The sequence below is a fragment of the Aptenodytes forsteri genome, unplaced genomic scaffold (genome assembly GCF_000699145.1).
Source record: "Aptenodytes forsteri isolate BGI_AS27 unplaced genomic scaffold, ASM69914v1 Scaffold13, whole genome shotgun sequence".
NCBI classification, from domain to species: Eukaryota; Metazoa; Chordata; class Aves; order Sphenisciformes; family Spheniscidae; genus Aptenodytes; species Aptenodytes forsteri.
In genome coordinates this window covers 900,563-927,171 of record NW_008794543.1, presented here as the reverse complement: position 1 = coordinate 927,171, position 26,609 = coordinate 900,563, and the positions used below count along the sequence as shown (strand labels likewise).

General features: G+C 38.0%; 2 protein-coding genes across 2 annotated transcripts in view; one reads left to right on the top strand and one right to left on the bottom strand.

The window, feature by feature from the left end:
- MARCH1 (membrane associated ring-CH-type finger 1) overlaps window positions 1–11,116 on the top strand; it is a 102,608-nt gene extending 91,492 nt beyond the window's left edge. The window contains exons 5-6 of the mRNA XM_009272314.1: window positions 6,762–6,909; window positions 10,815–11,116. Coding sequence (XP_009270589.1) covers window positions 6,762–6,909; window positions 10,815–11,116 — 450 coding nt within the window. The remainder of the gene's footprint in view (window positions 1–6,761; window positions 6,910–10,814) is intronic.
- Window positions 11,117–20,520: 9,404 nt separating this feature from the next.
- Window positions 20,521–26,609, bottom strand: part of TMA16 (translation machinery associated 16 homolog) — a 20,089-nt gene continuing 14,000 nt past the window's right edge. The window contains 3 exon segments of the mRNA XM_019470217.1: window positions 20,521–20,756; window positions 20,758–20,889; window positions 22,560–22,602. Of these exon segments, the coding sequence (XP_019325762.1) occupies window positions 20,690–20,756; window positions 20,758–20,889; window positions 22,560–22,602 (242 nt within the window). The 3' untranslated portion in view covers window positions 20,521–20,689.

Genomic DNA, 26,609 nt, shown 5'->3' with positions numbered 1-26,609 from the left:
TCGACGGTTGGACTCGATGATCTTAGAGGTCTTTTCCAACCTTAATGATTCTATGATTCTATGATTATGTAGTTCTTTTATTACTCTAGGCATGCATATCACATAAAAGTGAATTAAAGTGTGTTTTTCTTTAGAAATGCACCCATTTCTGGTTCAGTTTTAAACTTTTAATAGGTGTTTTAAATGCACCACAGACATTCATTTGAATTCCAACCAGGTTTGTTTAGTGTCACCTAGGGACAGAAATAGATTTGAGGTGAACTTCAGACAGGTTTGCCAGAGAAGGATTTGTACCAGCTCATCTAATGAGCTAACGAGTTCAAGGTAAGGTTGTGAATAGATATGGCCATATGATGCACCATACGACATGGGATTTTTTTAAAATTTATTTTATTTTTGTGTTCAGTGGCTAATGTAGCAGGAGTCTAATTCTGGTCTTCTATTCTTGATCCTTACAAGAGTTCCTTCTCTGGGATGTATCTTTTGACAAAAGGCAATGACAAATATGTTTTCTGTGTTTTCTGTGAACCTGCTCAGTTCTTCCTCTCTGAACGTGCTCTGGATGCGTTTGGGGAAAAAAATGCGGAGAAGGTGTTTTCATGGCCCAAACCCTTCTCTTTTCAGCCATCAAACCTGGCACGTTCTGTTGGACTGTATGAGGGGCACTTCTCATCTTGGAGCAGAATGCAGCGAGGCATACCTTGTCCTTCTTTAAGATGCAGTCCCTCAGGCACAGGCTGTAACCACGTGTTGTTTAGATGGCACAGAGTGGCCCAGAATGCTTTTATTCAAATCACAAGGTTTGAAGTCTCATCTCTCATCAACATTTCAAATCTGCACTATTTGAGTGCAGTGAACAAATAGGAGGCTATTCTGTTCTCCCGACGTGTGGAGACCTGTTGTCCTTTATTGCTATTATTTCTTCTTCCTCCACCCACTGCACAAATTCCATTCCTGCAAATGACGGTTGCAGCTGCTTTCCGCCAGCTGGTAGGTTGATAGCAGTGAACAGTTTGCTGTGGAGCCTGAGCCAATTAGTACTGCAACAAGTGACCAGAAAACCCTCCCTAAACCACAGAAAATAAATAACTCTGAGCTACATGTCCAGACTACTGACATATCTTCACTGCTCGGCTCACTTCATCATACACTGCTCCAGTTCTTAAGAGCTTTTTTCAAAAGTGCTGGCTAGATCCTTCAGGCCTGGTTTGAGATAAGAAAGAAGTTTTTCTGTGTATTTGTAATCTGTGTGCAGAGTGCAGTTTCTACAACAGCCCCTAGTAAATAATTTTAGCCTTCATTTTGCAGGCATGATTATTTCAAGATAGAGGTTGGCTCAAAGTCTTTCTTTAGATTGTAGAAAGAATTCAGAAAACGTTGCATGATGACTTTAGCTCTAGGTGAGAGCAGAAGGAAGTCCTTCCAGCTGTGGGTGCTGTTTACATTACATTCACTGTCATTTTTTTGCTAAATGATGGATGGGGAGAAAAATGTCAGAACAGGAAAAATATTTAATATTAGCAACGTCATGCCCATGCCAGATTCCCCTGTCAGGCCTCCTTACATGCAATTTTTAAAAATAGGGTTCCTGAAATACCCGGGAGTTAAAAGTTCAAGCATTCATAGCATGTTGCAAAGCAGCCCATTAACTTCACCTTCAATTTGGCATCCTCAGTGATGAGCCCCTGCAGGAGAGAGACCTTCGGTTGTAAAGGTGTGAATCTGCAAACCTGCAGTAGATATGGAGTTGCTTCAGGAAATCTGAGTAGACAAAATTTTGTGGCCAATGTGACAGAAGATTACCGCTAGCAGGAGGCAACATGCAGACACGAAATGGTGGAAGGGGCAGGCAGACAGTAAATCTACAACCTGAAGGTGGGGAAAAGGAACACAAGCAGCAAAGTTTGCAGAGTGCAATTCCGTGGTGTGGTACCAGCTTTTGTGTGAGCAGTGTGAAGCTTTTGATTCTGCATTGGGCCATCATGAAACCGCTTTGCAGAAAGCTTAATGTGTGTGAGGGAATTAAAATTGCAGATTTACTTCTGTCTATAAGAAGAGAGGCTGTATTGGGATCTCTAGGATATGAAGCAGCACCCCCACATCTGCAAACAAATTGTTTTCGGAGTATATTAGAAAATATCCATATTTATTTTTTGCATATTGACTAACCAAGCTTTTATTAGAAGTGACATGCAGAGAGGCAAATTTCGGTCTTTTAAGATAAATATCAGGGATTTTCTCAGACTATGTTACAGGAAAGGGAAGTGGTTGGCTACATATGATTTAGATGTTCCCTAGTGAGTAGGCTATTAATGTTTTTTTTTCTTTTTTTAATTTTTTTTCTTTCCCCAGAAGACTCATGACTACATTTTGTAATTGCAAGAGTGGGTTATGAAATCAGTAACCATTCCCTTTAAGTTTCAGAGCGAGATACCCATTAAGAAACAAAACCAAAACATGAGGTAGGAACCTAGAACAGGGTACAGTTTTACAGTTGCCACTTTCAAGATTATTACAAACTTCTCTGGCAGTAAAGCATAGGAATTCAGGCTAAGGTGCACGTCGTGTTTTAGAAGTAGCTGTAAGTAGTAGTTGGGGTGGGAGGAGTGTTTCTGATCACGTTTGCAATCCAGCTTTTTTCCTTTGACAGTTCATTCTGGCTTCTTGGTAGGAACCTCTGAAGCAGGTAGACAATCTCCTACCACCCTCCAGTGGTTTGCAGAGCACAGTGCGAGTGTAATGTTCAGAAAGCTTATTCAGAAAATAAAAAGGGGGCTAGGGATATTTCAAGCTTTCTTCTCGGGATACATATTGTTGCATTGTGGATTTGTTTGGTGACTTGTGTAAAAGGTCTTGTGGTTGTTAGATGTTACAAAGTGTTTTAGCACACCTGTGGAGCATAATGATATTTATGCGATTGCTTGCATTTGCAGGACATTAACCCATCTGCATCCGTGATGATTTCCGGTTTGTGATTCTATTGCTGCCAGGATTAAGGAATCTGTGGATGGTGACAATTGGATGTCCAACAGTGAAGGGGTGCTTCGGAGGAGGCTGGGCAAAAACTACAGTGTTTGTCCATCAATTTAGTGACTCAATAATGTGCAAGTCATTATAAATGTCTCCTCTGGCTGTTACAGTCTTCCATTTCTTTCTCTCCTTCCAGTCTCTAGAGCACCTTAGGAGTATTAACATATAAGTTTCCAAGGAAAATTGCATCTGGGCACTTTTGTGTAATTTTTCTGTTCTTGGTGGCATCTGATACTCTGTTCATGGCATGTCACAGTGTCATCAACCTGATGGTTGTACATTTTTCCAGATCACTGATGAAGATAATAAAATGTGATGCAATTTATTTTTATCTTGCCATCATGAATGTAGAGAGCCATGAGAACTGCAGAAGCTTCAAAATACAGCAGGGGTGAATTTATCAGTGGCTAAGGAGGCATTGATGCACTGTGTGACATGGTAGCACCTGCCAAACTTAACCCACCCAACTTTAGGCTATCTCGAGTCCTGGACTATAAAGCACAAGTGAAAGGGGCTGATGCTTTCACTGCTCAATATATTGTTGTCTCATAGCCTTTGCTATGGATTTTCAAGCAGTTTTTATTTCACATAACTGTGCTTTTATCCAAGCAAGTCTGTGCTAACATTAACAGTTAAATTTTCAATTTAAGCCTATTGCAAAAATCCTAAAGTAGTGAATTGCACTTTCCTACTCCAGGACAACTTAAATTGCTGGCTTATCTACTAACATCACTCGTCTAGTAGAGAGTGGCAGTAGTCACATAGTACTCTCTGTTCAGCCAAGCTAAAATGGGTGAGTAGGACAGGAAAATTACCTCAGCTACCACAGGGATCACCAGGAGTAGAGCACAAAGTTTAATTGAATTTTCCCTTCTGAGCTCAGCCCATCATGACTGGAGTTGAGAGGAGAACTGGGACTGCAGCTAGGGCAGGGCAAAACAGAAGCGCAGCTTTGCAAGGCACTAAGAGCTGTAAAGTGCTCCCAAGTACTCTGATCCCCCTGCATCTGTCTGTGTGAGCAGGAGTCTCTCCTTGGTCCTCGGTCCTTTCTTGTATCCGAACTGGGAGTACGAGGTGCTCTGCACAGTGTTCCAGTTCCATAACCACCCATGCCCTGGTGGCCTCTCCCGGTCTCCTGCCAGCCAGCTTATTTCTGATGTGGTGACACGCGTCTGGATAGAATAGACACACGGGCATGCTGTCTTGTGGGAGAAGAAAAGGGGCCAGAGAGAGAGGAAGCAGAGTCCGGTAGGCCTTGGCTTGCTTTCTGGCTGGATTTGATCAGGGGATGTTAGCAAAAAAGGCCTGCTAAAGACTCTTTCTGCTAGCTCCCTCACCTGATACACCTTTCTTGTAAATCTCAGCAGAAGTTTGTGAGCTTGTTCCTTTATTTACCTATCTTGCCTGTTGGTCGTTTGTTTTTGTCTTTTTTTTCCACCTACAAAATGTTTACATTTAGAGTAATGGGACCAGCATTCTTTGACTTTAAAACTCCATATGAAAAAGCTTTATTTGACTGGGCATTCAGATCAGCTCTCTAAGGCTTCTATGTATGTTACAGAGAGTAAAATGGCTATAATGAGACTGCAGGTATACATGACAATGAAGATTTAGCACAGAATCTTCTCTCCAGTAGACCAAAAAGTGTAGCATCAGAGTTGAGATGACAGAAAATTTCTGTTTAAGAACACAATTCATTCTTCTTTGTGTTCAACATTGATCTCTCACAAAGCATCCACAGGTAAGTGAAGGGTTAAGGTAAAATCCTTTCTTCCATCTGGACAAAACCAACTTTTTCTTTGGAAAGAAAGCCTGTTACAAGGCATGAATTGAATTTTCACTGCAAAAAGGATGAAAGTCTCCAGGTCAAATGCTGTGTAACCTGGTAACTGTAATGATATGATAAGATGGTGATGGTAATGCCGCCATCTGGTCCGGCCGCTGAATGCTACCTACATGAACTACAGTGAATATAAGGTTCTGGGTTTTTGTTTTATTACTTTTTTTTTAATGTCTCCCATTTTTCCAGACTGCCATACAAAACCCAGCAAGCTTAGTTTTCACTCCTAAGTAGATGCATCAGAAACTGAAATGAGGTATCAGCTGGTAAATAAACTGCTAGCTCTGTCTCTTTGTATATTACTCAGGAAATATTTCAGTTTTTCTAAACAGTTTTTTAAGCCTTGTGTTCGTAAAATTCTGGCAAGGGCTAGAAAATGCTCCAGAGACTGTATTTTGAGGCAACAGCTCTGAAATGTGCACGCTTTAACTGCCATTAAAGAAAAAAATTTGTTTGGCCCAGTATGTACTGCTCTAAAACTAATGGCAGGAAGAAGCATTTCGGAGAGTTAGCCCTCTTGGCGACATTGCATTGACATTCCTCAGCTTTTACTGCAGTCGTGCTCCGTTGAAATGTGACCAGACGGCAAATAGTGTTCAGACGAGAAGAATGGCCATATTGGTTCAGGTTAAGGTCTAAGCATCTAGCTTAGATGCCATCTCCAACACTAGCCATAAGCAATTTAGGGAAATTTGTTATTTCCCAAAACCAAACCAAATAAAAATTAAAAAAAAAAAAACAGCCGACAAAAAAACCCAAACAAGGAAAACAAAGCCAAACTCATGCCTTCAAAGTAAATTTATACCACCTCAGCGCTCTGAAGCGGCCAGGGTTTTTGAGCCAGCCTTAGCACCTGGAAACTGTTAGGAGGCGCCGCCCGAGCGCGCTAACGGTCCGTGTGAGCGGGGAGCGGCTTCGCTGTCCCGGTGGCCGGTGCTGTGGCTCGGATGCTGAAGCACTGCTCGGTCTTGCATTAGCACGACTGCAGAGAGGTGGCACTGTTGTGCTGTGGTTTCTACTCGTTTCATCCATCGGATGCTAGCGACCGACTCCGAGATTATTCATGGGAATTGAGGCATTTTGCTTTTAAATGTCATATTCTTTCATCTGTTTTCAAAGGCAAGCATTTTAGTAGAGAAGGGTTTTATTCTAAAGAAGTGCTGAAAAGAATGTCTTCACAAACGAGATTAAAAAAAAAAAAAAATCGCCTCAAGAGTTGCATTGTTCAAATGCAGAGAATGGCCTATTTCATCTTAAAGTAGCCTTAACTTAAGCGAGGATTTAGTGCCATAATTCACAAACATGTGCCTGGAAGATCCTTGTTGCGTTACTGAGGCTGTTTGACTGCTACCGTGTACGATTACTTCCACGTAATCATCTTTTCAAGTTTATTGAATTTAATCCCCAGTGCAGCTGCATTTCTTATGCTTTTATTTTATGGGAAGACTGTTCCACAACTGCGTTCCTCTAATTTTAAGCAACTGAGAATAGCTGAGAATAGTTTAAGTATTACAAGCTAATGTTTGGGTTTTTTCTTCTCTCATCACCAGAAGTGTGCATCAGGTAAAGTTAAAATAAATAGTCAGCTTTTCACCTGTCTATTAACACGTTACGGCCGTACTGCAATGAAATTTAGATGTCGTTCGCAAGCAGACAGAAACAGAACAGAACTCTTCGTTCCTCTGAATCTGTGAAAATGAGATCATCATGAATTTTACAGTGACAATGCACATACTACTGTAATGTGTATTATCAAAATAAAAGGATTTGTTAATTTTGTTACTGCTTGGTTTTTTGGTAGAAAGAGCCAGAATGGCCTAATCAGTTTCTTGTAAAATTTTACAAGTCTGATTTTTTTTTTTCTCTTATTACTTTTTTTTTTAAATTACAGTGGGAGAAACTACAGATGACAACAAGTGAGAGGAGGAAAATAGTTTGTTCGGTCACATTCCACGTAATTGCAATTACCTGTGTTGTTTGGTCGTTGTATGTTTTAATTGATAGAACTGCTGAGGAAATTAAACAAGGCAATGACAACGGTAAGTATCTATCTTTTACCTTCTTCAGTCTTGTTGATAATGCAACGGATGGCTTTGAAAGGCAGCTATGTAACCAGTCACATTCTGTTCTTAAATAACAGCTCGCAGATACATGGCTACGTCAAATGCTTTAATGCAGAAGTAATTAATGCATCAGTGTTAAAAGCTTATGTTATGCCCCTGCAGAGAGACGGCTACTTAGTGTAATCATTACGACAGCTTAACTAACTGCTGGTTCTTCCTAGGTTCATCTCCCATTATCTAGATATTTCTAAAGCTCGGACAAAAAGATGAGTCAAATTCAAACAGCTCAGTGCAAGTTCAGGTCATAAAATAGCCATTTATTTGTATTACCCACTTGAACCTCGATATCCTGTAAAACACGATAGAGCCCTTTCATCAACAAGCTTCCTAATACGAACTTCCAAGAGACTGTATTCCGGTCATGTGGGACTTAAGTAGCATGGAAAGCCATTCCTGCGCCCTTTCAAATAGAATTTCACTGTGAATGTCCATGCTCCAGTTGTGTTTATTGTGAGGGTGGTCAAACACTGGAGCAGAGAGGTTGTGGAGTCTCCATCTGTGGAGATACCGAAAACCCAACTGGACATGTGTAACAAATTGCATGTTTAACATAAGTAGGTTTCTTTTTGGACTATACTTACCGTATGTGGAAACTATATTCCAAACTGAACTACTGTTCTCCATTTCAAATCTAAGTCTATTCGGTCTTAAATTTAGTCTTAAATATGATCATGATGATGAAGAGGATAAAAAGCTTTTGAGTTTTGATCTGAATTGCCTTTAAGCTCAGTAGAGGGACAAAGGTCTCTAGCTTTGTGCTATACGCTGAAGTTAACATGGAAAACAAAACAGGCGGAGCTTTGTGCCTTGCTAGTTAGATAAATATTTGATGATACTCCTGATGCTTGCCTTTCTTGCTTATGAGAGGAAAATATGTAACAAGCCTCAGTAAGTCACAGACAAATGTATACTACAAAGTCTTGTTTTGCATTCTTTCTAAATGGGTAACCCTGTTTTTCATCTCAAAAAAACTGGCCCTGAGGATAGGACTAGAAATGTCTTTGAACTTCTGAGTACAACTACATCACCCTAAAAGGGGGAAAGGTATTTCTGTGGATTAGCTGAATTTACACAACAAAACAGCTAACATGAATTTTTGTTATTATATAGAATGCATAAGAATCACACCAATTAATCTTGGTAGGCTCAAAAAGTATTTATGATTTGTATAGAATTCAGTGTTTGCCAAATGTAATGGATGATTGTCCACACTAAAAAGTGGACAAAGAGATGCCTTGGAGCTACTTACAATGTGCAAAAATAAGTGTTTGTGAAGAGAACTCTTCTGCCCCAAAATTTGCTTCTTGGGAGGGGGGTAATTTTACAAAATCAAATATGTGTATTTCGGGTTTTGAGGAGGAGAAAAACTGAAAGCCCTGAATAATACTAGTACTGTTTGTTAATATTGTGCAAGTTTAAAAATCCCTTTTTAAAATATATCTCTCAAAATATTTAAAGGGGTTTTTTCCTCCTTACGAAAGCATATGATGCAAATAAATAAAAGCGTAAACCTCTTCATTAGTAAACCTGTCACTGGTCTATAGAAAGGACAATTTAAAATATATTTAAAATAGTCTAGAATTTATATGGCACCAGGGGTAGGGAATCAGGTTTCACATAAATGTGCTCTGCTTCGAGAAACAGGTCTAGGCTTAGCTGAGCTTCATCTCTCCTAATAAAGCTTGAGTCTATGAAAATATGGCAATCCTGGAATATACTGAAAGGCAGAAAATTCACTGTGCCATACCAGTTAAGCAAAAAATGATGCTTCCTGTATTACCATGGAAGCAGCAGCAGCAGCAGCACATCTTTACTGCTAAGAGGTGGAAGAAACTCTGAGGGAAAGCTGAGCTGTTTATTCAGCCTCTTTCTTCCGAGCTGAGCGCTCCAGCAGTGACTTGCTAGTTCTAAGTGTTGTTACCCACTGATGGGGCTTAGTCAGATGCAAACCATACTGTTTTCATAATTAAGAGTAAGAAAGAGACAGTGATTTTTAAAAACAGTTATTAAAGGAACAAAAAAAAAAGAAAAAACACATCACTGGATATGACAGCTTAGCAAAGTCTTCTTGTTACTTCCTTTTGTCCCAGGAACAGGGGATTGAAGAAAAGCATGACAAATGTTTTGTGAACAAATTTAACAAATATAAAAGGATTTGTTCCTGGCAAGTTCAACTAACCAGAGTAATAGTGGTTAGGGAGATGCAAAGTGATTTATATGGTCTTTGCATGCTTTTATTTTGCTGCAAATTAAAAAAAAATTAATTGGCTAGCACCATCACAATACATTGTTACCATTTCTAAGTACTACTAAGTAATTACCATGACAGGGAAAACTACAGCTACTTCAAACATTTTGTGTGCTTTTGCAATAATTAATATTCTTTTGGTCTCTGTTTATTTAACTAAAAGCCCAGTTCCTACGTGTTTAACAGTAAAGGGGATACTTAGATTCACGAGACTCACACAGGTGGCTAAAAGTAAAGACGTGCTTTTGAGGAGTCCAGGTTGACTGGTCTAGGAGTCAAGACTGGCTCCTCACTGAAGCTCTTCTTCTGAGTCCCAAAGGAACGCAGATTGCTTTCCTGCCTGTGGCAAAAATTTCTTCCCTGTGTAAAACTCACAGATATCACCAAGTTGTTGTGATAGATCACCAGTGGTTGTATACAGCATCTGCAAGGCACCTTGAATACTACACTCAGTGAGCAAAACATTATTCAAAGACCTTCCATATAGGACCAACAAACCTATCCAGATTGTTCAGACTGACAGCTTAAGCACTGATACAGAGGTCTGACTCTTGTGTATAGCATTTAATCTTTAAATGTCATGAGGCAATGTGTAACGGGAAGGCTGGTCGCTGTTCCTTCATGTTAGGCTACTGAATGGTTGAAAAAAGCAGATGCAGTGGTATGAATTAATGAGGAAAAGGCTGTTCTTAATACAACATTAATTTATTCTGTTAAAATCTTAAGACCACATTTGGGCCAAAGCAAATAATTTTAACATTATTCATATCATAATCAAGTTTAAATGCTCTCATTTCTCACTTTTTTTTGTGGTTTTTGTGTTAGCAGCCATATATTTTTCTGTAAATATCAATGTGATCGATCAACGCAATGAGAAAAGTAAGAACAGATACACCAAAAACTGTAAAGTTACCTTTTTAGTACATAGGAATATAAGTTTTGCTCTTTGATATAGGTGTGTTCGGAGCGGGGTTGCACAGACAGCAGGAAAAAAGAGGCTGGCAAAGGCAGGTGATGCAGGAGGCAAGAGCCCTTTCCACTAGCTTTTTTTACTATACCCTGGCTTCAGGATGAATGTAGGTCCAGGTAATAATATTGTAAATGTTGGTGTTCCAGGTACCCTAAACAGTGTCATGCTTCTAGCATGATTAAAAAAACCAGTTGTTGTTGAAGATGTGCATAATATTTCTAGTTACGCAGTTATCTCAGTTTTGGTACTTGTATTTTTGCTTAAGCAAGCTATTGAATATGGGGATGCTATTGAAGAACAGTGAAATGTTTTGGTTTTGACCATATCAAGCATTATGCCTCCTTTGTGAGAGCGGCCTTGCATTTCTTATTTGATCAAATTGTGGTGAAGTCAGTTAAAAGTGGGAGGCAGATGTCGTTTCTTGGCTGGCCTATGGGATAGGAGACTGCTGCTGTTTCCTACTTGAGCCACAACTGCCCCAATAGCGTGTACGTACCTGGGAATTCTTACCAGGTGGCTTCTTTTCAAAGTATTTTACTGAAACTCAGTACTTGATATTCAGTGTATAACAATGGTAATAAATATAAACGTTTTATTTCAAAGGTGTCCTTGAATGGCCATTTTGGACAAAACTCGTTGTGGTGGCCATTGGATTCACGGGGGGCCTGGTCTTCATGTACGTGCAGTGTAAGGTTTACGTTCAGCTGTGGCGCAGGTTGAAAGCCTACAACAGAGTGATCTTTGTTCAGAACTGCCCAGACACCGCCAAAAAACTGGAGGAGAAGAACTCTTCGTGCACTCAGACCTCGGACGTCAAGGACGCAGTGGTGGTGCCAGTAGCACAGACAGGTACAAACTCTCAGCTGGCAGCTGAAGAAACGACATCAGAGGTCATGCCAGTTTGACAGAGATGGCATTGTTTCTTCCTTGCAGAATAAGGCGTAGTGTTTTCTACACTACAAATGCTAAAAGAGAGTAGAAATGACTGTGCATTTTTTCAGTTAAAAAAAAACACACAAAAAACAAAACCCTACAAGGAAAATGGATCCAGCAAAGCAACTTGTTACTGTATGGAATGTGACCGTTCGTGAAGTAGTTTCTCAACTAGTCAGCAAGTGTAGTGAAAGTGGAAATGTAGAAAGTGCAATAGAGAACAGGTTTAACAGACAATGCCAAACCAATGTGACAAGAGTACTTTTTTTTTTTTTTTTTTTAAATTGGATGGCTGCGAAAGTAGAAACAGACCTGATGATATAATCATTTCGTTTACAGAAAACAAAAACCTTTCATCTGTTTACTACTAAAAGTTGTGTTTGCTATTTATCTTCTTGAAGATACACTTCAAAAGGGTACCAATCAAGTTATACGCATTAACTGAATCGAAGTACAAAGAGCTGTATCGCAGCACTCACTCTCTAAGCCTCATACGGTAACACACGTTCATGTGACTGCACTGGAGCCTGAATGTTTGGGCAGCTGTGTCAACTAAGGATATTTGAAACATTTGAAGGGTAGCGTTGTTTTTAAATATGCCTGAATTTTTGAAAAGTAAGCAATTCCAACCAGTATAAACTCATGTCTCCACAAGGCACAGAAATTTTTTAAGTATAGCCATCAGCAAAATAAGTACAGAAAGGAGAGAATGTGTAGATACGCATTTAGAACAGCAGCTCAGCTATTTATTTTACTTTGCAAGAGTGAATTAATTGAATATACAAAGTTTTGAGGCAGAACTATAAATGAAAAAATGCAGTTTACTGCAGAATCACACAAAAGTAAATTGCATATTATCAAAGGTCTGAAAAAGGATGACACATAAGGAAGATGGAAGCCATTTTGTTTTATTTTTTAAGATTAATGATACAGAAAGGTAGACATAAGAGAATATACCTACGTATCTTAAAAGAACATTAGTTTTTATCTCCTTGTTCTGAAAAGTTAGTTTTTATCTTCCTGACTGAAAAAATAAATCAATGGTTTCCCTCTGTACAGGTAAACTTGAGGTGTTAGAGTTTCAACAATTCAGCTGTTAACTTCGTGTTTTGAGCATTCTCATATAAAAAATGAAGTGTGAATAGCATTAAAGGGTGCAATAGATAGATGAGTGTCTATAAGATACTGTGCAACAGGGTAAATTATACATAAAGAACCAGTTTTGTGATTCACTTCTCATACCTGTGATGTTTACCATCAGGACACAACAGCGAGTATTGACTTGGAGTAATGTGCTGGCGTGGAAGGTCTGGGGCCTGAACGTAATGTATATTTTAAAAAGAAAGTTAAAAGTTCTTTTTTGATCTTGTATTTAGGTAAAGGAGGAAAAGCAAACAAGCAAATAAAGAACCAAAGTAAAGAGGATAGGAGAGCACAGGTTCATTCAAAGGCGGAAATCTGCCACAATTACAAGTGAACTAGACTTCTACAGCAGCCTTGCAGTTTCTAATGGTAAATTTCCTCTTTACACATTCAAATATCTCAAATCTTTACACACTCAAATATATTAAATAACAGAATCATCCCGTTCTTGCAAATATCCAGGGTGCTGGGCCTAAGAGGTATTGGAGTTTATGTATTAGGCAATTCCTTTGTGAATGTGTTTACTGGCTTAAGGCTCAGGGAGTACTGGAACTAGCAGTATTAGCAAGAAATGTGTCTTTTATCAGACCATTATGTTCTTTTGTATTGGAATTGCTCATGTAATTTGGCTGTGACTAAGTGATTTTCATCTAGCTAGACAGGACACAAAATCTTGGTGCTTGAACAGGCCCTAAATACATATTAATAATTTGCTCTAAGTTACTCCAGGTGAGTTGGATCAATGTTTAAGTTTTTCATATAATAACATGCACTTTTCACATAAAATAACTTTCCAATTATACAATTGCGAATTGGAATTGTAGCAGCATCTCATTTGAAATCACATACAAGAGTAACAAAGTAGTTTCTCTGTTTATAATTGTGGAGGAGACTTCAGAAGGTCTTCAGAAAACCATGACAGTACTAAGGAACGCCTCATAATTGCACGTTTAAGATAGTCTGCAAAGGCATGGTTTTCAAAAAGTGTAATTCTACTTGCTAAAAAGTAAATCTCATGATATCTGAAGTTAGACACTTAAAATTACTAGCTGCATCTAAATGTCTGGAATGATGTTTACAATAAAACCTGATGAATCATAGCAAAATTGACTGAGAAGGAACATTATCGTGGAAGATAACTAAGAGCTTTCTGAAATAATCAGAAAGTTTCTTGCTAAGTGACAGTACCCCTGCTTCTTTAGCCAGCTTGTTCTTTGACCTGCTGTAGCATCATGACCCCATTGAAAGTACTTTATCCCCTGTTTTGACAGTTTACTGGAGACTAATTTACGTTGTTTTTTTCTTGAACAAGTATAAAATTCAACTCAAAGAAAAAAATACCTGAGGCTTCTGAAAGCAGACTTACAGCATCCAACAACATTACTGTACATTTTTAAAAATACACTGAAGCGTCAGCAACAGAACAGACAACTTGCAAAATTTTATACTAATGACTTCAACTTCAAAACACTATTTTGGCACTCATCTCAACTACACGTGCAACTGAGCTTACAGTTAGTTAGATGTAAGAATGGAGAAAGACTTCAGCCGAAATTCCTCCTCTCCCTTTGAAATATTAATTTGGACAGCAGGAAAAGGAGCAAAATTGGAGTGTCTGCTGAGACAGACAAGGAGACAAGTCAGCAGCAAGAGATGACAGCGGGCTTGAAGCAGTCTTTAACCTTTTAAAGCATTACAGTATTAGCCCGTGCATCCCTTCCTCTTCTTAGGTGCAGCGGATATTCTAGAGCTTTCAGGGATTTCATGCAGGATTGGAATTTGCTTCTGAAGCAGGGTGGTTCCTCTTCAAGAGGGCAAGGAGCTATTCACACCAACATGCCTTGGATGCAGGGCCGCATGAATGAGGAAGGTGCACGAATACAGACACTAGACAGCTGCTTACCAACCAGTGTTTTTTATTCCCACACAAAGCACAATTTTCTGTATTAATTTAATGACCACAGGATTCTATCCTACAAAAACAGTATACTGAAAGTTTTAAGATACATTCTGAAAGTTTTTAATGAAAATGATATATCAAATAAAGATCCGTATCAAACTGACTGTGTAGCTACAGTGCATCTCAGGCAAACTGGCAGACAGCGCAATTTAGCCTGGCTAAACCCACAGGGGCAGAACCTTGCTCAGAACCATTACGGAGAAGAGCTTAATCTGCATTCTTGTTTAAGCAAAGTTGTAATGAAGGTGGGTAGAAGTAATCTGGTGTCAGATCAGACCTGGAATTTTAAACAAGATACTCTTAACCTATGAACATGCACGTTTCTTTTCCTGTTTTAAGTTAAAAGCATTATGCAGTTTATTTCAAACTGGCATAAACATACCACTTTTGACTATCATTAGCATTACGAAGATTCTCAACTAGTCCAATTGTGCCATTCACACACTGCTATATCTGAAAGCAGTGTTTATTTTTGTTGTGTAGAAAAAAATAGTAATTCCCCATCACCAGAATAAACCATTTATAATTTCTAATGTTGCAATGAAACTTATTCTATGATGAAAATATTTTGTGTATAATATTCGGAACTATGAGTTTGTGGTACTTGTTTAACTCCCTCTCTTTTGCAAAAGAAAAATTGTATGTTTTTGTGGGTAAATGTGTACTGAAAGACAGAAGGTAAGGGAAACAAAAGTAATATATCTGCTTATTGTTGTGAAAAAAATGTATTTGTATTAAACAAATGACCCAAATTACTGTAGTATTCTACATTTGTCACTTTGTTACATAGAGCATCACATGCTGAACGTGAATTGGCAACGCCACACTCTTGCAAGAAAGGTGAACAATATATTCAGCTGCATACTTAAAATGGATAAACCTGCTGGCTCAGAGTGGCTAGTTTTGGGTACCACACCTTGGCAGAACGCTTGGGAAAATACCTTCCAGTACAAAAACACTTGCAAAGAACTACGGTTGTTGAACTTGCAGAAAGGAAGGCTGGGCAGGGGGATATATAAGAACAGGCTTCAACTCCATAAAGAACTCCCAGAAGGCAACTGGTTTTACATCCATAGCAAATTGGACAACTACTGGGTTTCAACTGCAGGACGATAAGAGGAAGAAAACTTCATGAGGAGAGCAGTGCCTTGGAATGAACTGTTTGTTATACGTGATAAAGCTAATCCTACCTTAGGTTGTCAGAATGAATCAGGTTCCTTTTTTGTTATTTTAGAATTCTACTTGGGTGAGGTTTTATCCTTCTCCAAAAACCTTGCATGCTTTTTTTAATGAAAAGAAATACTACATGTGTGCATTATAAAAGAATCTGTGTACTTTAAGCCAGGTGTAAAGCCAGAGAAAGTTTACTATCTTGATAAACACACAGCATTCCAACCAAACTTCAAATTTAGTTTTCTAAAGAGGGTTGAGTCCACCTAGCCTGTATCTTTATCCTAGATTGTCAGCTGGGGAGAGAGTGGCTAAGTTTCGAAACCTCACACTTCTACCTGGAATAAGTCATCATATGGCTGGTGACTGCTAAGAACATACATTCAAAACGCAGGAGAAGCGTCCTAACAAATCCAAGGCCAACAGATTGTTCATTTTGTTAAAGCTGTCCTAACTAGCTCACCATTTAAACCAAAGATGGATTCATGAATCCCTAACAAGATATAATACAGAAGAAACAGCATAACCAAGGAAATTCCAGTAATAAAGATATATTCATTTCCATTTGTGGAATATGGATAATGGCATATGGAAAAATAGAACCAAATTTGGTTTTAGAACTAAGAGAATAAAGGTATAGTTCACTATACCTTTTTGCTTTGCACACAAGAGTTAAAATCTCTTGATGAAGGGTACTATTAGAACACAAAACACATTTCTGTTCAGTTCGCTCTCTGTGTACACATAAACAAAGAAACATGCTATATGGTATTTACTCACACCTTCCTCCCCCCAAATATTGAGGCTGTTCTGCATGAACTTTATTTAAAAGCCAAAAAAAAAAAAAGTCGGTTAACAAAGAACTCGCACGAAGTACTTGGAATGGTGTACCACATCTGCTACCTACGACATGCAGCTCAGAAAATAACCTCAGATAAATTTTACACCGTGGTTGAGAACACGATTCCGCTGGAGAGGGTAGGCCCTGGGACAAACTTGCCCTTCTATTACTTGCAAATACTTATGACTGATACTAATTGAATCACAGAACTTCCTTTTGTTTTTAAACAGCTCAAAGGTAAAAATATATGAAAATACAATAATCAGCACCATACGGGCATTGTCACTTGATAAATTTTCAAATCAGCATGTTACTGTCTTGGTTGACTATGTGAGAACCTACACAAATAGGTGCTGATATTAGTAGAATGCTGCCACCCTTCTGTATTTCTTTAGAAAATGCTTCTGTTTTTAGAGTAATGCTGGCACTGGTCTAATAACTTAGTTGAAAGTTTAAATAATTCTATTTTTCATTTGTAACAGTTAACTTGTCACACATTAAACTGCTCCTTTTAAGAAAATTGGACAGTATTTGCAATACAAGCAGTGAAGGCTTAGGGAACCTGATTACAGGATCGCTACAGTAAGTCTCCCACAGTCAGGCAATTTTTAGAGTTTCATTATAGGAACTCTGCACACGATCTTGCTAGCTGTATTTAAGGCAACAGCTGAAATTGCAGTGTATAAATCAGAACACCTCATTAGCAAAGTTTCTTACCTTCCTATAACTTACTTCTTTTTAGGAAGAAAGTCTGGAAGTCAATTATAATGAAATTTTACTCTTGAAAAAGAGCTAGAAGATAGAAATATGATGTATGCATTGTAGCATGCTGAGACTGACCAAACCAGCCAATTTGACATACTTCCGAAGTGCAGGCATTTCTTGGCCCTTTACAAGAAAACTAAGCCTGGAGGATTCCTTAAGTGGAGAACTTTTTCTGCTGAGAAAAACCAATAATGCCCTTTTTTACTACTCATGCCTATCTGCCAGGTATCTAGCAAAAAAAGTTTTTTAGAAGTTGGACTCCAACATACAGATTTTTGGATCCCAGACTCTCCTCACATACAGCAGTGTCATTACAGAGGTGAGTACACATGCCACTGCAATCAAAGACAAAAAAAAAAATTCACACATAAGATACTCTTTAAGTGTGTTCCTTGAACTACTTAGGAATGGCTCAGAAAATGGTTCATACATGTTGCCTTTTTGTCTTTTTGCATCCCACTGCACATCCTGGAGTTCCATAAGGATTGACACGTGTTGGTAGCGGAAAAAAGGAAAAATACAATAATGAGGCTAAGTGCTTCACTGTATGCTTGTTTCTCCACATCACATGTGTTGGAAGTCTCATCCCTTTAGAACCAACTTTGAGGAGCAGATTGGAAAGCCATGGTGAACAGTTCCATTAATTCAGTCACATTTGTTTCCAACACTAAGGAATTGTAAATGAATTAATCCACTGCATACAATCAGCCTTGAGAAGGATAGTGTTTTCTGGTTGGTGGTTTGTAATTGACCCCTGTCAATTACAGAGAATTATAATAGAGGATTTAACATTAAAGTCTGTAATCCTTAGCTACAAATGAACAGAATTTCAAGGTATTCCCTGCAGCAAGTTTGTAAGAACAGAGAACATCACATAAATATTTCCCATTCCGCTGTTAACAGCGGCTGCTTTCTAGATTTTAATTTTAAAGAAACAGAATAACAATTCAGAACTCCTCCTTTTTCACCATAGGGAAGAAACTCACCAACACAGAAAATCCTAATAGCTGGCTTTAAAGCACAGGCATGATTGGATTATGAAACTGATAGAAAAGATTCCACCATCTTGTCTCAGTAACACACATGAGGCAGAAGATTCTCTCTACCCCCGCTCCAGGCTCCTCAGCACAAAAACTCTGAGCACAGAAATAATAAATAAATAAGTAGCTTTGGGGTTTGTTTTCCCCATTGCCACATTAGTATTCTGCAACAATTCATCTGGTAAATTGGTCTTGCACATTATTAACTTAAGGCCAGATTACTTTTCAATTCAAATATGAGTATTTGACAGCTACATATTATTTTTTCTGATAAATCAATGTAAGAAGTTCACACACAGCACTGTTGTTTTTCATTACTTATGCAGCAGGTCAACAAGACAGTTTAAAAGCCAGCTAAACAAGCAGTGAATACACAGACTTCAAGGGAGAAAATCCACAAACTCAACGAAGTCCAAATTGTAAACATGTTCTTGAAGTGTGAACAACAGATGTTAAAAAAAGAAATGACTTCAAATATTTGACTATCACATCAACCACGCAAGTAATACTTACTTTTTTATAATGCCTCATTAGTGAATTGTTTTGAGGAATACAGAACATCTCATTCTCTATAACTTTGCGGGACAATTTTTTTTAAAGAATTCACCAGGATGTCAGCCTAATACACTGTCATTACTGTGACATGCTAAACATTCTAGTTACCTTACTGCTCATTTTTCTTATGTATTTTACCCAATGTGATGGGAAAGTGACTTTTTCTGCAATGTTTCTACTTACAACTTCAAAGCACATCAGACCTTGTATACAAGCAAAAATTTAAGATGAATCTTCTGAAAGGCAAAATGTGTCAAACCACTGAACACACACACACACGGCTTTAGTTCAGACCAATTACCCTGGCTCAGCTTCCACCAGAGTTTAACACCTCAAGTTTTATAAATCAAAACATGCTGAATTCCACAACACAACTCAGTTTAACAAAGTTAAAAAAAATATCAGAGGCCTGCCCTGAACTTATTTCTAAAACACAAACACAAAGCAGTGATGTGACAGCCTAGAGATACGGCTGGCGTCAGAGGATAAGACCTCTAGACAGGTTTAAGACTTGCAGTCTGTCTGAAGATGCATTAGATCACTCACACGTGCTTCAGGTCTGTTAAATTTATTCAGGTTTCTTCTTTAGATTAATTTAAGGAGGACAATGGTTAATTCTATATTACCTAAATAGATTGGTTTCCTAAAACATGAAAGGATAGCACAAGCCTGTTTTGTAAAGGGGGAAAAACTTAATATAGATGTTAACAGAGTAACACTCATCAGTAACACTTACTGCACAGCTAAGAAAATACACACCTGGATATCTGTAGAAGAAATCTGGGAAACCCACATAACTATTTACCATGACAAAGCCTTGTTGTTTAACACACAGAACTGTACTGGGGATCAAGTACGAGAAGGATCATCCACCAAGAGTAATTATTTCCACATTATTAACAGGCATCTGAACTGTGACTGCTACAATGCGTACAGACAGTACATCTGAACTGTGACTTCTGTGCCCAGACAATCTAATCTGCACTAACAGAGATGTCCTCCTTAGCGCCTGCTGTGAAATTATCCCTGGCTTTGCCCTTGCCCTTTTTTTCCTTTTTTTTATTTTATGGTATTAAAGGTGAGAACCTGCTAAGAACCTTCCTGAAAAACACACTTAAAGGCATCTAAAAAGCTGCTTCATAAAGCAAGCCTGCTATTTAAAAGTCCTAAGCAACTTAATTTTAAAAGGCACAGCTTTCTCAACAGAGGGGTCAGCAAAAAGAAAAAAAAAAGGACAAAAGATGTATTTAAAAACAGACTGTAGGGACTTTAATTGGCTTCTGATCTGAATTCTTCAATACAGAGTGGTGAGGACAGCGTAATCCTCTCAAATTCTCTTGACAAAACATAAAATACTCAATATTGAATTATTGAAGTCTTTCCAGCTCTCTATGTTCCTGACACAGATTCTCAGACAAGAGAAGGTACAAGAGAAGAGTTCTTCATGATTAACTGATGCTCCATGTATCTCATCTTCTGCATACACTTTTCCACCAAATGGGAGAGCATTTCTGACACCCAAAGTGAGTGTTCTGTGCCACGCAACGCAGGATTTTGTGAGATGAGGTCTCTCACTGCTCTCCACAGAACTGCGTACACCTAGAGACATCCCAGCCACCACCACAAGAGATGGATAAAAGTTGCCACTAGCTGGGCCCACTGTTTACCAGGGTGCCGGCTATTGATATACTAAATGACATACATTCTTGCCGTTACCAGGAAAAGGTAAGGATTTCCCACCACAAGGTATTTCTAACAGGTGTCTGAACCCTGACTGCTCTATGACCAGGGAAGAGGTACTCAACTAGTCAGGATTTCAAGATATAAACCACAATTGCTTTGTCAACTCAGGAGCCTGCATCCTAAAGAGAAGGTCCCGTATGAGAAGTAAGGACACAATTAAGATTTTAAGTATTTATTTATATTCAAAATTTTTTATCCAACAGCATACAGCTTTACCCAATAATATACTGTTTACTCTTTACTATAGGTACACAGTGAGCTTATAAAAAATGCAACTAGCAAAGCCTTTGCAAATATAGTTAGAATTTATTCTTGTTTCCAGTGATAATTAAAACAGGTTTCTTACAATTCCCTTCAGCTGTTCCAGCTCTTGAATCAGCTGGTGCTCATTAGGCCACCTCTTCTGCTTTATTCAATTCTTCTTTAGCTTCCGTATCTGCCACCTCAGGGTGACTGCCAGCAGCATCCCTAGCTGAGAACTTTTTCATTTTGATGTTTGGCAGTTTCCTCAGATCACCATCCCATTCTCTTAAAGAAAAAAAAAAGTAATGGAAAACAATTACCAATAGCAAGAAGGAATGACAGCATTAATTCACCTTTCCTCAGAAGATGCTAACTCAAGTGAGGCTGCTTTTCTAAATACTACTACCAGTCCCACTGCAGTATGAATAAGCACCAACGTTTTCACCTGATCTTGTACACTACAACAGCTATAATTTCTCTGTGAAGAATTAAGTACTTTCAGGTTTGACATTCTGAACAAAAAAAAAATACATGATTCACTTTATTCCCACAGACTATTTGTACCCTCAGTTACTTTAGGCCACTTGCTTTTAGGTTTGACACACTAAACTCCCAATCTTGTTAGCAATGGAAAAGCAGTTCGGAAGTTTCTTCATCTGGATGCTCAATTTGCAGAGCTAGTGTACGTGTACATAAAGTCCTTCATTATGATTTATGGTAACTGTTAACATGTTGTATGACTTCAAGGGGACACAAAATGTTAGTAAACATTAATTCACATGATAAGTACATTATTTCAAAAGGCTCCATGAAGGAGGAAGGGTTCATTTAAATATCACAAGTCAAACCCAGTACTCAATTAATAGAATGCTTGCTTGCTTATAGTGAGTGCACTTCATGGATAATTTTTCTCAAGGGCAAAGACAGTATTTGCCAATTGTAAGACAGATGTGGTTTTGCACTACCCGGGTAATAAAACAACACTTCCATCAGTACAAGAAGTCAATTGTGCGTTTATAAACACAGCAGCCAGAGGACTGTCTCTTCTTTGAGATTTCTGGCTTTATTCCAACATCCTGTAAGTATGACTTCTGGCTACATACCACCCCTAGGAGTTAGTGGTATATCATTCCTGGCAACATAAGCATTCGTAAATCTTTATTTTTTCTTTAAAGTATCTCATTTAATAGAGTTGTCAGCAAGAGTGTTCACGCAGTCCATTACCAAGGCATATTGGCTTGCTGCCCCAGATGAGCTAGCAGCAAGCTTCACAGCTCCCAGATCTTTTAACTGGATGCAAGTCATCAATTCACTTAAGATTTTCAACTAGTATTACACACAAACACTGCTGCAGACTGTATTACACCTAGAGTTGGATCTTAGAAAACATGACTAAAAACTTAGTGCTGTTTTAGTTGCTTAGTGATAAGTTCTGACTATAAATAACTTAGGTCACTATGTTATATGACTACAATTACCATCTGAAATCTCATTTCAGGTAAGAAAACAGTGTAATTCCATTTATCAATAAATCTACGTCTTGATCCTTAAACACTAACAGTAAATGCTAATCCTTTTTGTGTAAACAAATGAACAAATGCTAATCCTTTTTGTGTAAAATTCAGTGAACAGCTGAGGTGAGAATTTTAGGTAAAGAGAAAATATTCTCTAAGAATATCAAAAAAAGATGCTTAAGTTACAGAAATGGAATTCTAACTGTCGAAGCTTTCTAATCCTTCCAATGTTTTAATGATTAACTGTCACCTGCATTTAGCTTGTAACAGCTAAGAAATGCCGAAATAGCAACACCATACCTAGTCTGCTTTTTCAAACGACAAATTCTTTGACAGTTTTGCATTCTTTGACATTTTTTAAGAAAAAAGACATACAACATGTCAAATTCAGAAACAGTTTTGCATAAACAGATTAGTAGCAATAAAAAAAATAGAACTTACCTGAAAAATTTAAGATGCTTTCTGTTCATAATGTCTGGGATTTCTAATTGGAAAGAAATTAAATTCTATTAGATGTGTTACATTATTCAAGTGAGTCTCATTTCAAAGAAAGAAATGTGAGCTAAAGGGCTGAACATATTATTTCAGAGACTAGAAGACCAAGAAAATGAGAATGAGGATTCATATTAGAAAGTTTCTAGAGCAATATATAAACAGGAAGACCTCTCACTGCTAAAGAAAAGGAAGGGAACTTACACTTATGAACTGTTCCAGAATTCAAATGTACCAGTTACTGAAAATCCAATCCTGACAAATAATAAAAAGAGGATGCTTCGTTTTCTCTAAACTGACACATCCAAGAAATAGCGAAATTTTAAGCACTTAAAGTTTCTTTTAAAAAAGTCCAGTGAAGAAACAAGGGAAATAATTAATTTATTATTTGTTTTAAAAGCACAACTAACACCCTCAACCAAGATCAAGGTCTGGTTATGCTAGTTGTTAACAGACATTCACTCACCCACATAATAAAAAGACAATTCTGCTCTGCAAAACTTACTATAAATACGCACAACAAATAAAAGGTAAAATAGGAAAGCTTAGTTTCAAAGCTGACCTAAATATACAAGTCTCACTCTAAATTAATGAGTACTAAGTGGCCTATAAGTATTTTGAAATGTTTTTGGAAAAAAATTTCAAAGCACTTAAGTCACCACTGCAAGCAAGACAGATCAGCAGTAGAGTTAGGAAAGTAACTCCGATAATTCAAGTAAGAAAATGTAACAAACAGTTAAATACACTTCAAAAAATTTACCATGCAGTACAAGAATATATATATGTGTGTGTTTTTAAAATATAAACACTAAGAAGAGTACAGTAAGATGTCAGGTGTTTAAATAGAACATATTCTTGGATTTTGGAATATAATACTACTTCCTTCCACCTGCCATGAGACAGCCTGAGAGCAAAGAATGGCTATTTGATAGCAATCAGTCTTACTCCAATGCAATTATAGTTTCCATTGTTAAATACCTGTTCTACAAACTACTCAATACTGGGAAACCAGCATTCCGTGGTTGCTGAAATGCCTGTTAAATACTGCAGTAAATGCAACATAATATTTATATAGACTGTTGGCACCTATCTCCTCTCATGAGCTGATGTTCCTCTCAGTTGAACAGAAACAAATATCAATAGTTTTAATGACTGGAAGTTTTCAGTCTTCCTCACTAATAGAAATAAGTGACATATACTCATTACAAATGTTTATTACCTTTGGTAGTAAAAAGGAAGGCAAACATCTTGTATGGAGACCTGTGGGACAGACCTTTTTTTTTTCCCCTTCCTCCTGGAGTAGCCAAAACGTTCCTACTAGATGTGTAGTTTATAAACTCATGCAGAATTTTACCTAGGATGCCTAAGCTGCTTTGTCTTGACTCTGTGTCCTTCTTTTCTTGGTCAGTCCTGAAGTATTACAAGTGACCTGTGTTTAACATCTTCACTAATTTGTAGAGATTTACGCCTTAGGAGCCTTGAAATTTTTGCACAATATAAAATACCTTATTGCTGTCTATGAAGTGTACAGATTTCCCAGCAACAGGGCGCTCAACAAAGACGACTGCTTGCTACCTCTGTAATGTTAAATCCACTCTACTATTTTAGCTCTTAAAAACACGACATTTCAGGAACTTCTTATACTGTCCTTGAGCAAACCCTGAACATACAGTTCTGCCTTTGTTCATCCATCGATCTTCCCGAGTCTTACAGTAATAAATCAGATAATGCTATCAATGCAGGATTATAGATGATTTTGCTACTACAGAATGTGGGATGATGGTACCTGTCACTACCTTTGTGGCCAGATAGTCTTTATTATTCAGAAATTATTTCTTCCCTTCACATTGGGTTACTAAGTTACCAACTGAAGAACAATAATATACGCAACAGTTTTTGATACCAGTTACGTTGATTGCTGCAGCCTGCTTCTTGGTAAATAGATACAGCAATACCGCTCACAGCTGATCAAGGCAAGGCAAAGAAACATATACCTAATCCTTTTCTTGTCTGCCGATTCCTCGGTTCTGATAAACATCAATGCCACATTAGGTCCATCCTTCCCAACTAAGCATTGAAACAAAGCCATGGTCCCTCTTGCTTTCTTTGTAATCGCTTGAATTGCACTCTTGGCAGCACAGTGCCAAATGCTGAAGTGTCCTAGCCACCACATGAGAGAAAGAAGTTCTTCCCTTCTCTCAGATATTGTACGAGGAGCAATGCCTACTCTGTTTTCTCCTAGGACAGAGCTTAGTGATGTAAACAGTGAGTGTGGCAGAAGTAGCACTATGCTAATTTGGGCCAACTGCCCCAGAAATGTGCTGAGATTTCTATTTGTTCCTTCTAGCAAAGCACTGACCCAACACACAGTTCAGTGTTATTCTCAGACAAACCAGGAATAAATGACAAGATTAATAACACTTGTCTGACTCAGAAGTATCTCCTTAGCATGCACCAGTGTCATGTTTTTTGCTGCTACTGGTGAACTTCTTAGTTTGCTTTAAAAATGTTAAGTCACAGGAGAGTGTTTTCTGAGCTAAAGATGGAAAAAATGGAAGATGGAGAAATAGGGCACAGGAGTTAGTGGAAAAGAAACGAAGCCAGTATTTTGGGGAGCAGACACTGTGTGGCATTTCTAAGATGAAGTATTCAGTAACATATGTGTTAGAATGAAACAGCAGTGAAAAATTTAAGTAAGCATTTTTTTCATGTTTCTGACCCTTTCAGATAATGTTTTATTTTCCTATCTTTCTTCTGAGGACGAACAAACAGCATGTTACCTCTCAAACTCTGTCATAAAGATGTTAGTGCTTAACACCATTTCATGACAAGGAAAAAGACAAAGCTTAATTTGTAACGCAAAACTTGCATAAATACTGTAAAGTCAGCACCTTTCCCACTGCTCGGATAGAGAAGCACTGGACCAGATTACTTCAAAGTTCTGATGGGCATCAGAAGTAAAAAGCTTCTGTCAGCTGTAGGTCTAACCGATCCTGCCTGTGTGCACAGGCTTGGACTGCAGGGCTTCTAAAGCATAACTAGAGAAAAAGGGGATAGAGGAGCCAATCCCAGTGTCAGAGTGCCCTTCTAGAGCTGTGTCCCACAGCACTACTTTTTAACCAAGTGCTCTGTGACAGTCTGCCGAGATGTTTTATTTCCTTCCAGAAGTATGCTGTTAATAAAAACATCATCGTTCTTCATAACAGTAACCATTTCTCTCTCCCAAAGCAAAGATTTGCACAAGAGATTTACCTAAATCTCACAAGGACTGAAACGTCACTGCTCTGACAGTGCTCTGCACAGCATATAGGCTGCATATATACCACATCCATTAGAACTGTCATACAAACACCCAAGTCAGGTTAAAGGATGATATTGCAGCCTGAAGTTAGAAAAGGAAAAGGATGTTAGAAACTCTAGATGCTCTTTAGATAAAGAACCATTCAGTTACACAATAATGATTGTTACAGAAAACAGCAGCTAACAAACAGTACAGTAGTTACACTAGCAGATACAACTTTCATCTGAATTAAATCAATTTCTTTATATCCTCAATTTTCAAGAATTAACTAATAGAACTGGTGCGTTTAGCTTTAAAGGCTGTTTTTCCCCAAGATTAACATTATGCTTCTCAGAGAACATGCAAGGTAATTAGAAGCAAACTATCAAAAATGTACGATGTTCAGATGAAATAATTATGATGCTTTCAACTGAAAGCATGCTAACTCTGAGTTCCAAGGGTATATCCTGTAAATATCTACGATTCCCTTTCAATAGCTTTGCTATAAACATGCAAGACAAGATTAAAAAAAACAAACACACACAAATGACAACATCAGGAAGAAAACCACAGTAAAATTAATGTAGATACATATAAGGAGTAAGGAAGTGACAAGTAGCTGCTAACAAAATTCAACAACCTCGCAGATAGACTGCATGTTCCCTGCATAGGTACTATTTTAAAAAAAAAAAAACTAAAATTTACTATGCCTTTGGCTA